Genomic DNA, 14,625 nt, shown 5'->3' on the forward strand with positions numbered 1-14,625 from the left:
TCCTTAACATATGACTTAGAGTTTTATCCTTTTTATATGATATTGGCACATAAAAGTTTCCTAATGTGATATTATGATATTATTATACAACACATAATTGTAACATTATCACATCTTGGTGGTGGCTCAGATTAAGGCTCACATTGAAAACACGGTCATCTTTGTACAAGCTTTGCTGCAGGGTGGAGAGACTGTAGCATAAAGCCATCAACTGTTTCCAGCTCCACACAACATGCCAAAAAGAACCAAATGGATTTACCATGTCTGACAAGTTTAAGCAGCTTTGTGAGAAACTGAATAAACTCAGTGACAAAAGGGTACATGGTGAGCGATTGAGAGAGGGATTTAAGGCACTCTAAAGCGCCGGACAGGAAACAGGAAGGAGCGACCCTGGCTGCTCTGTTCCGACGCTGGCACGGTGGCCTGTGCGTGCATCTCCTGCTGTGTGCCCCAGGAAAGGGCACTTGGACTGGGGTGGGGTGCATGCTGGTAGATGGAGCTTGTTGGGGAGGGGGAGTTGAGCACGAACTGCTGCCTTTCAGACAGATATGCCCAGTGACCCGTGAAGACCTTTCTTTTCTGAGATAAAAGTGGGAGCAGAGGACAAATCAGACCACACCAATCTGAAGGGTGCTCACTTTGGGGAAAGGCTCCTGCAGTACTGAGAATTCCCAACATATGTAATGGAAATAACCCGAGTGTTTGGGACCTCCCGGTGTGAGCGATTTGTAACTTACATCTATCATCTCTGGGCTGGGCTGAAGCTGAGTTTTATATTGAGCTTTAGTTTTTACTTTGCAATCTATGCCATGCAATCCAGAACCATGAAGGTGAGTGTTTCTCATCAAGCACCAATTCATTCAGACAAATAAAAAAAAATCGATGCACTGAATGAAACTATTGACATCTGCCGCGCCATAATTCTCTCCATAAATGTTTGAATGTTTTATTAGCCGCACGCCTGCATGAGAACCTGCGCCGCACGTTTCCCCGATGCTCGGTGCCAGAGTGCTTTTAAAGCACTAACTCGCCGTGGCATGGGGCGTTAGCTGAAAGAAAGGTCACCTGGCCTGGCATGGGGCCTGCTGAAAGCCCACCAGTGCGGCTGTAGGCTCCGTTTCCGCCTGCCTGTCCTCCTGGGTTAGCTGCTTCTCCTGGCCAGGCTGAGAAAGACCTTCATCCTCCCTCTCCTCCTCCTCTTCCTCTGCACGGGCAGATGAGAGCGTGCCCCTTTTCCCCCTCCTGCTCACTTGCAGGGATCACACGACCCCTCGTTGGGGGTCCATGTCGTGCTGCTTGCCCGTCTCTCCACCGCCCTTGTCATGCAAAGCGAGAGCAAAGCCTGAGCTGCATTTGGCCCAGATTTGCTTAATTGCGTTTGATTCTCACTGTTGCCGGGGGGGGGGGTTAAAGTGCTTGGGAGGGTTAAAGTGCTTGCAGGGCTGTAGCCCACCGCCTGTACTCCGAGTCGGACCGCCACAGGCGAACGGACATCGGTGTCTGGTTAAGCAGTGCTTATTGAGCCTCTCGTAGGACCCCATGAGTCCCCAGGACCAACAATGGCAGCATTAATGGGTAAAGCGCAATGAGAATGTCAGCACAGCAGGAGACGAACACTGAACAGAGGCTTTTGCAAGCTGGTTTGTATTTCTCAGTGCTTAGATCAAGGTCTTGCCTGTTGATATGCATGTTTGAGTGTCTGCTTGTTGCCTTGATGGCAGGTTTAAAAATTTTTAATATCTGATTCTTAGCAGTAATATGGGAATACCAAAACAATTTTAAGCTGTAAGTTACCAAGACAGAAAGCAACTTCTACAGTGATTAAAATATTTAACTGATTATAATCATAAACCTGTGACAAAAAAAATAAAAAAAAAATAGCATGAATCAGTTTTATGAAAAGCATAATAATAAGCCAAGACCTACAGATCCACAACTAAAACCACATGAAGTCATCACATGATGCGCATTCCCTGAGTGCCAGCCCCGCTCCTCAAGACAAACGTCTCTGAGGCTGTAGTGGAAAAGTTGTCCTACTGCACAGAACTCTTAAGCACCTGTCCATCAGGCCTAGTTATCTGCTAATGATGTGTCCATTCTGACACTTCAGAATCAGTCACAGAAAATAGGCACAGCGAGAGGCGACACATGGCGAGAGGCAGCTTCCCCCTGATATAATTTGTTGCTGTAAATGACAAAACAGAGGAGGGAATAATACAAGAAGTCAAGTTTGGTGAGAGAGAAAATGGAAAAATTTAGGGCTGTGAGCCACCTTAATGGATATCCTTGCAGCTGGAGGGGAATGGGCTCCAGTAATGCTTCCTTAATGTGCACCAGCCATATTTCTCAGAGTGTATCAGGAGAAATGTGCCCTGTCATTTCAGGCAGCAATCACTTAATGGGCCTGCTAAATCTCAACAAAATGGACATGCACCGCGCAACGTCTGGCTTTGGGAGACAGAGTGAAGCTTTGGCGTGTGTAAGAGCATCAGGAGTGGGGGGAGGGAATCAGAACGAGAGGTAAAAGCAACTAAAAAAAAAATGTAAAAGTGGAGAGAGTAAAAAGCAATTCCTTTCATCTCTGGTGTGTGTAATGTTTGTGTTTTGCTAAAGTGTAGAGACAGTGACAGGAATTTCAATTATCTAATTACGCCGAAATGAAAAGACTTAAGTGTTGTGATTTCTGCAGTCTTTCATAGATCAATCTAATGTGTGCTCACATTGGAAATCAACCAAAATGGAAGAGGCAAAGCGAGGCAGCGCCTCCTCAAATCACGCAATTAAAATGACAAATGAGTTTCTTGATATATTCATCTAAGTGGTTAAGTGGAAGGGTTTTATTCCACATCCACATCGCTGTCTGGAAGCGGCGAGACGGTGAATCGGCCGCATGCTCTTTTGATTAAGGCCGCCGCTTAAATGCTGGGGAAAATGCTGAAAGCACTTGCTGTACAAATTAGCCTACCGAAGGCAGCGGAATGAAATTCTAAAGAGTTGATTTAAGCATTGGGGGGGGGGGGGGATGAGGCTGGCAACTTAAAGGACTCAGAGACGTTTCTCAAGCTGCATGCATTACGTTTTAGAGGTCAGGGCCTGGAAGCTGATTTGTATTGTGCTCTATAATGAGAGAGGTAGTGAAAGGGGCACACAGCATAGAAAGGAACAATCAGTCCGATATCCATACTGACCTTTCAGCAAGCCAGTGGACATGTTACCTAAGGATAGCAAAGAACACTTGCAAAGGATGAGTTGCCGAGATGTCACTGAACAATAATTTGTCTTTAAAAAAAAAAAAAACAGTAACGGGGATAGCTGCACGTGTTGTTGAATTGTACGATGCCAGGAAGTGCTGGTTGGCATTTTGATGTATTTAGACCACTGATCTATAACCATTTTTTCCTCTTTTTTTGTTATTCTTTACTATTTATTAATGCTTTGGTTCTTTATCAGTGCTTCAGACATGGCAGCAAGATAACCACAAAAAAACATAACATTTATCCACATGGACTATCGCCAAATTGTCATGAACACATAGAGACCAGTGGAGCCACATCGATAACAAAGTTGCAATATATTGGTCCTAGTATGGCTTTTACATATACAATAAGCCAAACAGAGTGAATTGCAGATTTAAAAACATTTATGGATTTTTCAAAAAATATCCTTAGTGACATTATTAGCACCCAAATAATAATAAAAAAACCTCATTGCTTTTGATTGTGCCATTAAATTGTAATAGATAGCTCTAAAATGAATAAACTGAATGAATGAATAAAATTTTTCTCTAAACCCACTGGATGTGATCTTATAGCCATGTGTATCCAGATCTTTTTTTTTCCATTAACGTGCTTTAATACACATGCACCATAACAAATTCATCTTTGAAAAGCCAGCTGTATTGGGGGAAGAATTGTTCCTCTCTCTAGCCGAGACATATTGCCCACTTTGATAGTTCGGGATGATATCAAATGCTCCTCTTCCAGCTCCGTTGAAATGGAACAAAATAGGCGGTGGTCTATAAAAATGAAGTTAGACGCAAGTACGCCACTCACATCCCTGGAGGAAAAAAAGGCTCTCCTGTTGCATTTTGTAGTCGTCAATTGGTCTGAGCAACTTGCTCTAATGCAGGTAATGGAGCCACTGAGGTGCTTTCATCTTCGGGCCCTGTGAGCAGAAGAGAGGACAGACCCCCTCCTGCAGGGGAAAAAAGCCCCTAACGCACATAAGAGCCCAGGAAAGCAAACCTGGGCTCGCTTGAAGAGGCTCATCGTAGCACAGGCTGAATTAGTATCCAATGTGTAATATCAGGCATTTTAGAGTATTGCACATTAGCTACTACAGTGTTTGTTAAGCAGTGGTATGTGTTGAGTTACTTTTTGTTGAGTTATGGGGTTGTGTGCTTTTATGCAAAAAAGCAAGGTAAATCCTGATGTGTTTAATATATAGACTTTATGAGCTGTGTATGTGTATATATATATATATATATATATATATATAATTCATCAGTTTTTAGTTGGAGTATATTGATTTATTATATTGATTTATTCTACACATTTTATGCAATTTAATATGACATATATGTCAGATACTTTGTCTGTGGTAAAGTAGTAATGTTTGCATCACCCTCTGTGCTCATTGAACATCCCCTATGCTAACATCACACTGCTAACTGAAACACCATGCATTTTTTGAAGATAAGTGCAGGTGGCAGTGCCCAGCAACAGCACTGGGTTTCTGTCTGGCCTTGTCTCGACTACAGCGAGATTAGCAGCAGCTGCCCAACGAAAATGCGTACTCACCAGAATCAGTTTAGCCTGCGCTCCGGCCTCATTTCTGCTTTCTTTTTTTTTCAGCAGATTCCCAGCTCACAAAACTACCCCAAGCTGATCGGCTATGTCTCTGGCTAAGCCTTTGTCTTCATGTTCTGTTTGTTCTTTCTCCTGTTCTCTTTCAGACACTAAACGCCGAGGCTAAGAGATTGCTGCTGGTGCTGACATGACAGGGCCTTGGTGTCCTGTACCAAACAAGCCCCACAGTGTTTCCATCACAGTGTTACACTGCCCCAAATATTAAGGTGAGTGTGAGCACACTTTTATAATATTGCATATTCTCAATTAATGTATTTTGCACTGTAGAGTGAATTTTAGGTATTGCAGAGTTAGTTGCAAGGTAGAGTGTAGATAAAAGCAGTGTTCTCTTGGTGTAACCACAGACCCTTGCATATGTATTCAAAATTAGGAAATGTGAGTAGGTAGACTATCACCTTTTGAAAATATCTTCTTGCTGAAACGGAATTTTGATGTAGTTAAAGGGAAAATTAAATTAACTCTTGTCACTGGTCTATCCATATCTGATTGAGTTTTATAGAGGAAAAGGCATTAATATAGAGGTATGCAGGGCTGCTGTATAAAATCTTAGTAGTCTTTTTGTAATACAATACCTGCCAATAGATCAGACATGCCCATTCTTAATTTATGTTTATGATTTTCCACATTGTAGAATAATAGCAAAGACACAAAATATTAAACAATGCAGTAACAAAATAAAAGTATTATATAAATCAAAGCTATCTTATATTTGACATTCTTCCAAGTAGCCACCATTTGCTTTGATGACAACATAGCACACTTGTGACATTCTCTCAACCACCTTTATGAAGCAGGCACCTGCAGTGTGTCTCCAACTGTCTTAAGAATTTCCAACACTGAGCAGTTGGTGGCTGGGTTTAAAGTCTAATGACAACCACTTGTTCATTTACAAAAATAATTTTTAGATTTACATTTTTTGTTTATAGACATACATGTGCATCAACCTTCACTTTTTAGATCAAAATGTCTTTAACGTTTTGTCTTTAATCTATATTCAGTCGGGTGTACCCTGACTGGTACTGAGTTTGTTTAACTGGTACCGTTTGTTCGTTCCTACCTTCCAGACAACATAATTCATAGTTAAGCCAATATAAAAATTAAATAGAGTGAGACAAAAGATGTGTATACATTAATAATTGGGTTCTTAATTAACACTTTCTGTCAGTTTTTATGTGAGTCAGATTGATTTGACAAATCATATGTACTGTAATACATGTTTGGTAAAAAGGTAGTTCTTTTAAATCTATTTAAATATGGGCACTGGTTTCATTTTTAATGTGATAACTCAAAACCATTTTTCTATAAAGGGGGTATATTAATAACCCAGCTTGCATTTTAACAACGCAACACAGACATAATACAAACACAATCTAACTCAAACATTTGAATGAGTAACATAAATGAGCAGTACCTCAGCAATTCACTTTTTAGTGTGTCAGGTCAAAGCTGTGATGCCCTCTACTGGTAATTAGGCACAAGCTTTTGATATTTTACCATATCTTTCTCTTTTTTGTGACATAAGTCAGGACAGATGGGTATTAATACCATCATTATTTCATTTTTGCAGTAAAGCTCTGCATGTTTATCAAATGTGTTTTGACTTATTTTCTACAATAGTGAGAGAGAGAGAGAGAGAGAGAGGGAGAGAGAGAGAGAGAGAAACAAGCAAAGGGGGAAAGAGAGAAAACAGGCAAAGGGAGAGAGAGACAGAGAGAGTCAGAGGCAAAGGGAGAGAGGCAGACAGAGAGAGAGAGAGAGAGAGAGAGAGAGAGAGAGAGAGAGAGAGAGAGAGAGAGAGAGATAGAGTCAGAGGCAAAGGGAGAAAGGGTGGCAGTGTAGTAGCTTCATGATTGTGACCTCTCGGTTCACTCAGTGGAAATAATGTGTTCATTACAATGCAATTACAGGCACTTAGGCCCCTCAGAGTGAAGAGCTGGGCTGCTGAGAGGAGCCAACGAAGGCTCTTGATACTAACACAACTCTGGTGTGTGTGGGTCTTTGCGTGTGTATGGGTGTGTGTGTGTGCGTGTGCGTGTGCGTGTGCGTGAGTGTGTGTGCGTGTGCGTGTGCGTGTGCGTGTGTAGTCTGTTGCAGGCGCAGGATGTACAGTTTTATGGGAGGAGGGCTATTTTGTGCGGGAGTGGGGAATATACTCCTGATTGTTTCCACAGCAACAGATTATTGGATGCAGTATTGTCACTCAAACAACTACATGCACCAGGGCCTGTGGCGATACTGCACACCTGGGAAATGCTTCCCACACACGGACAGCATCGGTGAGGTCAACAGCCTGCTGACCGGGCATCCTTTCACAAGTCTGTTCAACACTCACCATTTTAGAGCATGTGCTATACAAACTGTATATCAGACTTTACATTAATTACTTTACATAGTACATTTAAAGGCAGAATTATTATGACACAATGATCAGAGCCCTGTTTCCCAAAACCAAGGCAGTGTTAAGATCTTACATCAGTGTGTTCATGTAATACTTGCTCTACCACTTATCGATGGGCTTCGTTGTACAATGTGTATGGGAAACCCAGCCCTGTTAGGTTAGCCACAAATCTTTTTTTTTTTAAGTTTTCTTTGGAGAATGTTGCTTACTAAAGTAGTCATATATTTATGAATGATGACCAAGTAACTGTTTCAATAAAGGATTTCACATACAGTAGCCAGTGTAATAGGATACGCCCCCTGAGAACAGAATGCGTTTGAATTTTTCTTAATTGACTCATTACAGACCTATTTACTGAAATGGGTCTAATTCATTCAGCCACTTCTCCCAAACATTTTTTCCTACAACATCTGTTGCCACAGCCTATGTGAAAATGGTAAATTTGCCTGAATACCATACCATACCATAAATATTTGTATATTCAGTAACAATTTCTGCATGACCTGTTGGTGGAAAACAAAATATGTCATAATATGCATCACAGCTTAATCATGCTACCTACATTGTAGACTAGCTGCTATTTTGGGTGTTGACCTTTGTTGACCTCTCTGTGCCCTCAGCCTATTGGGACACCACACGGGCATTTATGATCTTATCTCTACTGGCATGTTTCATTGGCGTCATCGTCGGGATCATGGCCTTTATCCGTCATTCAACGTCCTTCGACTGGTTTGATAAAACGTTTGCTGCAGGCACAGTGTTTTTCATCTCATGTTAGTAGTATTCATCCGTTCTCCCTTTTGGCTTTGATTTGGATATCTTTCTGTAGCAAATGCACTTGCTCTGGTAATGACTGCTATATAAATTCAGCGCATTCTTTTTAAATTCGTCGACGAATATTTAGCGGAAGATTTAAAGTACAGCTAGAGTACAGTATAAAGTGTTAAGAGTTTATTATTAGTTCATTCTATCACCATGACTCACGTTGAAATGAAAATATCTTCTGATGAGAAATAACCTATATGAATAATAATAATGAACAATAATGACAATAATTAATAATTTTAAGCAGCCTACATTAATGAATAGCTTCACATTCAGTGTAGGACCTTTTTTAATGTATGTGACAAAATAAATAAGTGAAATCTAATGCAACAGAAATACTACTTGGATTTGCTGTTTTTATTACCAGGTTTATTTGTGTTCCTGGCGATGACAGTGTACACAGGGGTAACAGTACATTACCCTGTACCCAGCTATGGCAGCTGGCGTTTCTCCTGGTGCTACATCATTGGCTGGATGGCAGTTGTACTCACTTTCTTTTCAGGTAAATAACAGTGTGTAGTCTATTCAGAACTCTAACGCATTTAACATCTCGATTGTCGATTGTTTTTTTTCTATGTGAAATTTGTTATGCATTGTGATATATATATATATATATATATATATATATATATATATATATATATATATGTATGTGTGTGTGTGTGTGTGTGTGTGTGTGTGTGTGTGTGTGTGTGTGTGTGTGTGTGTGTGTGTGTGTGTCTTTTTAAAGGTGTTTTCTATATGTGTTCCTATCGGATGGATGTAAGCCCTAGAAGCCCGGCTACCCACTAGGAGATGAAATGATGAAATGATGAACGATAATACCGGTGTGGTTCCGAGTTCCATTAGCGATTCTCCCTTCCTCCACATCCACATCCAGCGCGAATTCCTGCATGGATTTTGGAAAATGAAAACTGAAACTAAAATAAAGAATCCTAAACTCTATTGCCACTCGTGTTTACTTGTGAGCCAGTGTACGTATACCAACGTCTCGTATGCATCTAGAGTTAACCAGAAAGTTAAGCACAGGTTATGTAGGCAATATATGATTCAAGGTCCTGACCATCAGCAGGTGACGGAATGTTCACAACCTTTCCCCGACAAAAATAAAGATAATAATCACAAATGCTGAGATCAGCAGTGTAACAGCGACGGTAATCCACAAAAAGCTTTTGAATGTCTTCCGAGGCATATATCTTAACTGTAGGAGGTGTATTTCATCAGATTGCAAGTTATTTCAGAAATCTGATATCAGAATGGTAGCGCGTTGAGATGTTTGCTGTATTAATGCATGTCGCAGAGAACAATGACCAGGGACTTTTCTCACAGGACTTACCGATAAAAACGAAATAGCTATATTGGTCTTCTAAGCATAAGATGTACAGGCTAGTAGGCTAATACTGCAATCCTCTTACCGAAACGCACCACTTAGGTCTGACGCGGTGGCGCACAAGCTCCGAATTTCACTTGATTAAATGGCTGTTAAAAGCCGCTTAACCTCCCCTACGCGAGGATTCTATCGACTATCCTAGTAAAGACGATTTCATCACCATTAATTCATTTACTTTCTCATTTTGCCGTAAAAGCAACTAGTTACCAAGATTCGCAAATAAGCAGGCTTGAGCGCAGTTGTTAGAGTCAATAAGAAGTTTTCATTACGATGACAGATCCAAATCAAAAGATCATTAACTAATATGGTTCAGTTACACACAGTGATCCGCGGTCTCAGGAATTTGTTACCAGGTATGAAATTAATTGTGCCTAAATTTATATGTAGGCCTATGTTTTTTTTGGAGTTAGTTCCATACATTTTAATAGTTTCATTTAAAATAATGAACATTCTGGTGGTTCACTAGTTGTCCGTAACATGTTTTTGAAGTTATAGGGGTTTGGTTTTTTTTACCTTTCTGCCATATTAGCCGTTAATAAGGAATTTTGCCGTGGCATCTTGTTTTTTCAACTATATTCAAGTGAGAGAATAAAACACAGTAATATTACCTTGTCCAGTTTAACTGCTTATTAAAACAGAGCTACATTAGTTATTAGAATGGTCGTGTCAATTTGTTTCTGACACATAACCTACTCACACTGAGACCATCGTTCAGTGTTGAAACAGCAGCACATTTGATGACTAATAGAATGCCGTAATTAATTTTTCTACCCACCTGATCAGATGAAAATCCTTTGCCGCGCTTGAAGATTACAACTTCCGCTCTAACATCCTCCCTAATTACCTAATAGCATTGCTGCAAGACTTCTGCCAATAATGAAACACTTTTAACATTAACCGCCATGATTGGAGATGTGATGACAACACGATATCAACAAATTACGCCCCCTCAGTTGAGACAGAACTGAAGCACACTTGTATCCACGAGGATTTCAATACTACAATTAAATACAATCTCAGAGTGACAAATCACGGAATATCTGGTACCGAGTGATTCGAAGATCGGTTAGAGGAAAACAGTAATTGGCTACGGCTTTTCTCAAAGGGGAAACACTACAAAATTAGACACGGTCCAATACAAAACCAATAGCCTACACTGTCATAATAGTCCCACAAGAATACGTGCATCTTTCTTTAATAGACATGCTGTTTTAACAGTACTTCGAAACCAAACCAGATGCGTTTATCATAAAATAGGAGCTGTTTACGAACAGCAACTTTAACTGGCCAGGACCCGTGCTGAATAAAATGGTTTGCGGCCCACATTTTGTTTTACCACTTTTGCTGAATACATTAGGGATTTAGTTGTTTGTTTTGGGTTTTTTTTTTTTTAAACAGACTTCTGCAGTCACTCAAGTCAACATAAATGACAGAACCAGCATGCTGGAATGGCCACGGTATAAGGCGCAAAAGCTGCAGGAACCGAGCTTTCGTGAAGGACCTTTTCCAGCACGGCGGGGAGCGATCCTCCCTCCACACTGCTGCCCGTATAATTAATCCATAAAGAACTAATTCAATTCTCCGCCCCGCCGTCGCGCTATTGGCTGAGTACAAATCTAGACCACAATTTGCAGCTGTCAGTCTCCCTCAATAAATAGTAATGTACCTGGCAGCGCTCACCGGTTACAAAGAGATTACGTTTCAGCTTTTTAAAGCTCCGGAGACGGAGGTAAACTGCCTTGTTTTGAGGTACAAATAGCGCCAGGAACTTTCTAACGGACTGAATCTGTGCGTTACGGCAGAGGTCTGAGATGAATCTAAACTACACGTCTCCTGCCGCACAGATGCCTGCCCAGAGGTCAACATCGTTCTTCATTGAAGATATTTTGCTACACAAACCCAAGCCTTTGCGAGAAGTATTTCCTTCACCTTTTTCCAACTCTCTCGCGTCCCGGATGCCTCTTCTAGAATATGGATATCCCCTCATGCCAACTCCAATCCTGGCTCCTCATCCGCATCACCCGTTACACAAACCCGAACATCATCCCTATTTCTTCACCTCCGGTAAGAACTTTCTGTTTCTGTATATAGGCCTAGATGTGTTGATGTAAAAAGTAACTAATCTTTTTTTTTTTTTTTTTTCTTGTGGCTCTTGTGGTTGTTTTAATGGAACGAAGCTGAATTAATAATTTGGGTACGACGGGGATTCAAGTCCATTCAATAGAGAATGTCTCACCTTTCTCAGCAATTAAAAAAAAGCCTATTTTATATAACTGAGAAAACTGATTATTTAATCATGTGGTAGTGTAAATAGGCCTGGAACCTTGTTCATATGAGACAACTTGCTTGAATCGTTAATAACATAACTAACTAGTCGCCTAGAATTACAAAAAAAAAATTGTATCTATAAAAAAGAACCAGAAATTTATTTTTAAATAAGTTATTGTACTGTCTAAACAATTTACATCAATCACCATGCTACGGAAATATAGAATGTTCTACATCAATTTATCTAATATTTGCAAGAGTAATTTTATTTTTAAATCCTAAAGGAATGCAGATGCCCACGTTATTTCAGCACCACCCGGAGCTGCCAGGTAAACACTGCAGACGCAGAAAAGCCCGCACGGTCTTTTCGGATTCTCAGTTATCCGGGCTTGAGAAGAGATTCGAAATCCAGCGATACCTTTCAACACCGGAGCGTGTGGAGCTGGCGACGGCGCTCAGTTTGTCGGAAACACAGGTAAGACTGCAACCGAGTACATTGTAAAATGTAGCAAAATTCAGTTCTAAAAATGGTGTGCGCTATACGCAACACATTCAGACCAATAGGTAAGACTATAAACATTTATTCCCATTATTTGCGCAGGTAAAGACTTGGTTTCAAAACCGGAGGATGAAGCATAAAAAACAGTTACGGAAAACCCAAGACGAGCAAAAAACACCTAATGACTTGGACAGATCTCTAGAGAACTCCAGTGTGAGTGAAATGCACGAGAAAAGTACAGAAGATGGAAAACATGGGATGAGCCCCGACAGATACACTCTCGATGAAAACGAAGATGATGTCGATATTGAGGATGACATCTGCTCTCCTGAACATTTACTATAGGCCCAATAACATTAACACTGTAAATGTATATATTGATTACTGTAATTTTAGACAGGAAATTCTATTTAGTTTTTTCTTTTTTTTAATTTATAAAATAACAGCCATCTAAAGTTATACTATTCAAGCGCTTATAATATGCATAATCAGCTGACTGACTTATGATTCCAGTTGGTGGATTTCTAACTAAATCTTAACTTAAAATAATGCATGTTTATTATTAGTATTATTATTATTATTATTGCCCTTAACCACTCGTTTTTACTAGTTTAATAAATTTCGAGTTTTAATGTAAATATTATATTGACAATCTGTAAATAGAACAATAATATTTAGCTATTGTTCAGTTAAGACATAAGAACTGAACAAGAAAATGACGTTTTTAGTATGTTGTTGACGCACTGTTCATCAGTTTTAAAACTGTGACTTGTCTTTTGTTAACTCAGAAATGTTAAAAATAATGTACAGTGAATGAATTATCAAACAAATCATGATTTGATCAAAACATAAACTACGTCTTTTTCTTTCCAAACTATTTTAGCATGCTTCATATTACACATTTGACAATAACTCCCCAAATAGTTTAAAATATTTATTTTAGAATATCTTTATTTTAGATGTAATTTACTGAATTAAAAATATACTATTATACTACTACTACTATACTACTAGGCTACTACTACTACTACTACTATTATTATTATTATTATTATTATTATTATTATTATTATTATTATAGGCATTGGTGTAACATTTCAGTAATTACAATATATGAACAATGAAAGCAATTTATGCACGTGTGTTAACAGTGCATTGCGCTAGCCTACTGCCCTTCATTAATGGCAGTTGGCCAAATCGTCCAAAATTGTTATTTTTACAATGGCTTATCTATAATTTAGATTCTTATTAGAGTTTAAATTTTGGTTTACTTCAATGGTATTTTGACATTTTCAAAACACCAATAGTGTGTCCAGAAAATGCTTTTCACTCACCCTAAAAACAAGGAACAAAAATACAAACTAAAATTGTTTTGAGGATTTTTAATTATTTAAGAACCACTAAGCTTTCTGTTTCTACGGCCTTCTCAAGCTAGACTATCGCTGACAAGAGGAAGCAAAATGTAAATGTGAATGAGGTGAGGTGTGCCTTCTTTTACCTTTTACATTAGTGATACTTTAAATATTGGCGTAGTCTTTGCTGTACCAATTCCTGTACCCATAAGTGAAAAGTTTCAGTCAGAACTTTAGCCCGTAATTCACACCCACCTATATGAGTCTGTGTATCTGCATACTTGCCGGTCTGTAAATGAATTACTGCAGTGGAGAGGAAAATGCAGTGGACGGAAAAGTGGGTTGTGAATTTAAACGGAATGTTACATGGCCTCAGTAAAATGTATTACTTAGTCTTTGTAAAAAATAGTCTATTGCAGCTCTTTCTCACCGAATAGGCCTACATTACAAAGCAAGTCGTTCACAATGCCCTATGTCCCGCTACATGTATTGCCCAATTTATCATCATCATAATACATAATAGTCATATAAAATGAATAATTTAACCTGGATCTCGAATTCGGCATCCCGAATCATCCAGGTTCGAAAATGTGAGATTTACGTAGACGTATACAACTATTGTTACTTGTATTGATCTTGATAACGAAACCATTCTTAATGATATTTTGCGATTATTGAACTGTTCGTAAAACAATTTAAAAATAATTTCATATCTAAAGACGGATATTTACATAGGCCCATTATAGGCGTGAGCCTCCTGCATTGTGTTCAAAACGTAAAATTTAAATGCACAATAAAAAGTAATTTTTCAGTCACACATAAATACCAGTCGTTAAGGGCCTTAAGTTATTAACATGTACAGCCGGGGAAGCTCGCATTCATTTGAAGTGTTTAGGCTAATGGGGATGTTTTTTTCCCCCTCCCTAACAGGATATGTGGCACTCTTCCACTCTTTGAAAAGCGATTCATGTCGTTTTCAAAACGTGATTCTGATTTACGGGGAAAATAGAAAAACGTGCAGAGAA

At 39.4% G+C, this 14,625-nt stretch overlaps 2 protein-coding genes across 2 annotated transcripts; both read left to right on the top strand.

Moving 5' to 3' along the window:
• Positions 1 to 4,927: 4,927 nt before the first annotated feature.
• lim2.1 (lens intrinsic membrane protein 2.1) lies at positions 4,928 to 8,883 on the top strand. Its single transcript, XM_035535772.1, has 5 exons — positions 4,928 to 5,074; positions 6,953 to 7,144; positions 7,887 to 8,039; positions 8,459 to 8,593; positions 8,822 to 8,883. The coding sequence occupies exons 2-5, from the start codon at positions 6,970 to 6,972 to the stop codon at positions 8,881 to 8,883; spliced, it is 525 nt and encodes a 174-aa protein (XP_035391665.1). The 5' UTR covers positions 4,928 to 5,074; positions 6,953 to 6,969.
• Positions 8,884 to 11,256: 2,373 nt separating this feature from the next.
• On the top strand, positions 11,257 to 12,686 carry bsx (brain-specific homeobox). Its single transcript, XM_027012713.2, has 3 exons — positions 11,257 to 11,545; positions 12,034 to 12,224; positions 12,351 to 12,686. The coding sequence occupies exons 1-3, from the start codon at positions 11,293 to 11,295 to the stop codon at positions 12,591 to 12,593; spliced, it is 687 nt and encodes a 228-aa protein (XP_026868514.1). The 5' UTR covers positions 11,257 to 11,292; the 3' UTR covers positions 12,594 to 12,686.
• The last annotated feature ends 1,939 nt before the right edge of the window (positions 12,687 to 14,625 follow it).

The sequence above is a fragment of the Electrophorus electricus genome, chromosome 17, assembly GCF_013358815.1.
Source record: "Electrophorus electricus isolate fEleEle1 chromosome 17, fEleEle1.pri, whole genome shotgun sequence".
NCBI classification, from domain to species: domain Eukaryota; kingdom Metazoa; phylum Chordata; class Actinopteri; order Gymnotiformes; family Gymnotidae; genus Electrophorus; species Electrophorus electricus.

Bases quoted from the DNA above. Each gene is read 5' to 3' on its own strand.
- lim2.1 (XM_035535772.1), top strand. From the start codon at position 6,970: ATGTACAGTTTTATGGGAGGAGGGCTATTTTGTGCGGGAGTGGGGAAT. The intron at 7,145-7,886 runs GTGAGGTCAACA...CTGTGCCCTCAG, and splicing joins CCCACACACGGACAGCATCG to CCTATTGGGACACCACACGG. The intron at 8,594-8,821 runs GTAAATAACAGT...GTCTTTTTAAAG, and splicing joins TGTACTCACTTTCTTTTCAG to GTGTTTTCTATATGTGTTCC.
- bsx (XM_027012713.2), top strand. From the start codon at position 11,293: ATGAATCTAAACTACACGTCTCCTGCCGCACAGATGCCTGCCCAGAGG. The intron at 11,546-12,033 runs GTAAGAACTTTC...TAAATCCTAAAG, and splicing joins TCCCTATTTCTTCACCTCCG to GAATGCAGATGCCCACGTTA. The intron at 12,225-12,350 runs GTAAGACTGCAA...TTATTTGCGCAG, and splicing joins TCAGTTTGTCGGAAACACAG to GTAAAGACTTGGTTTCAAAA.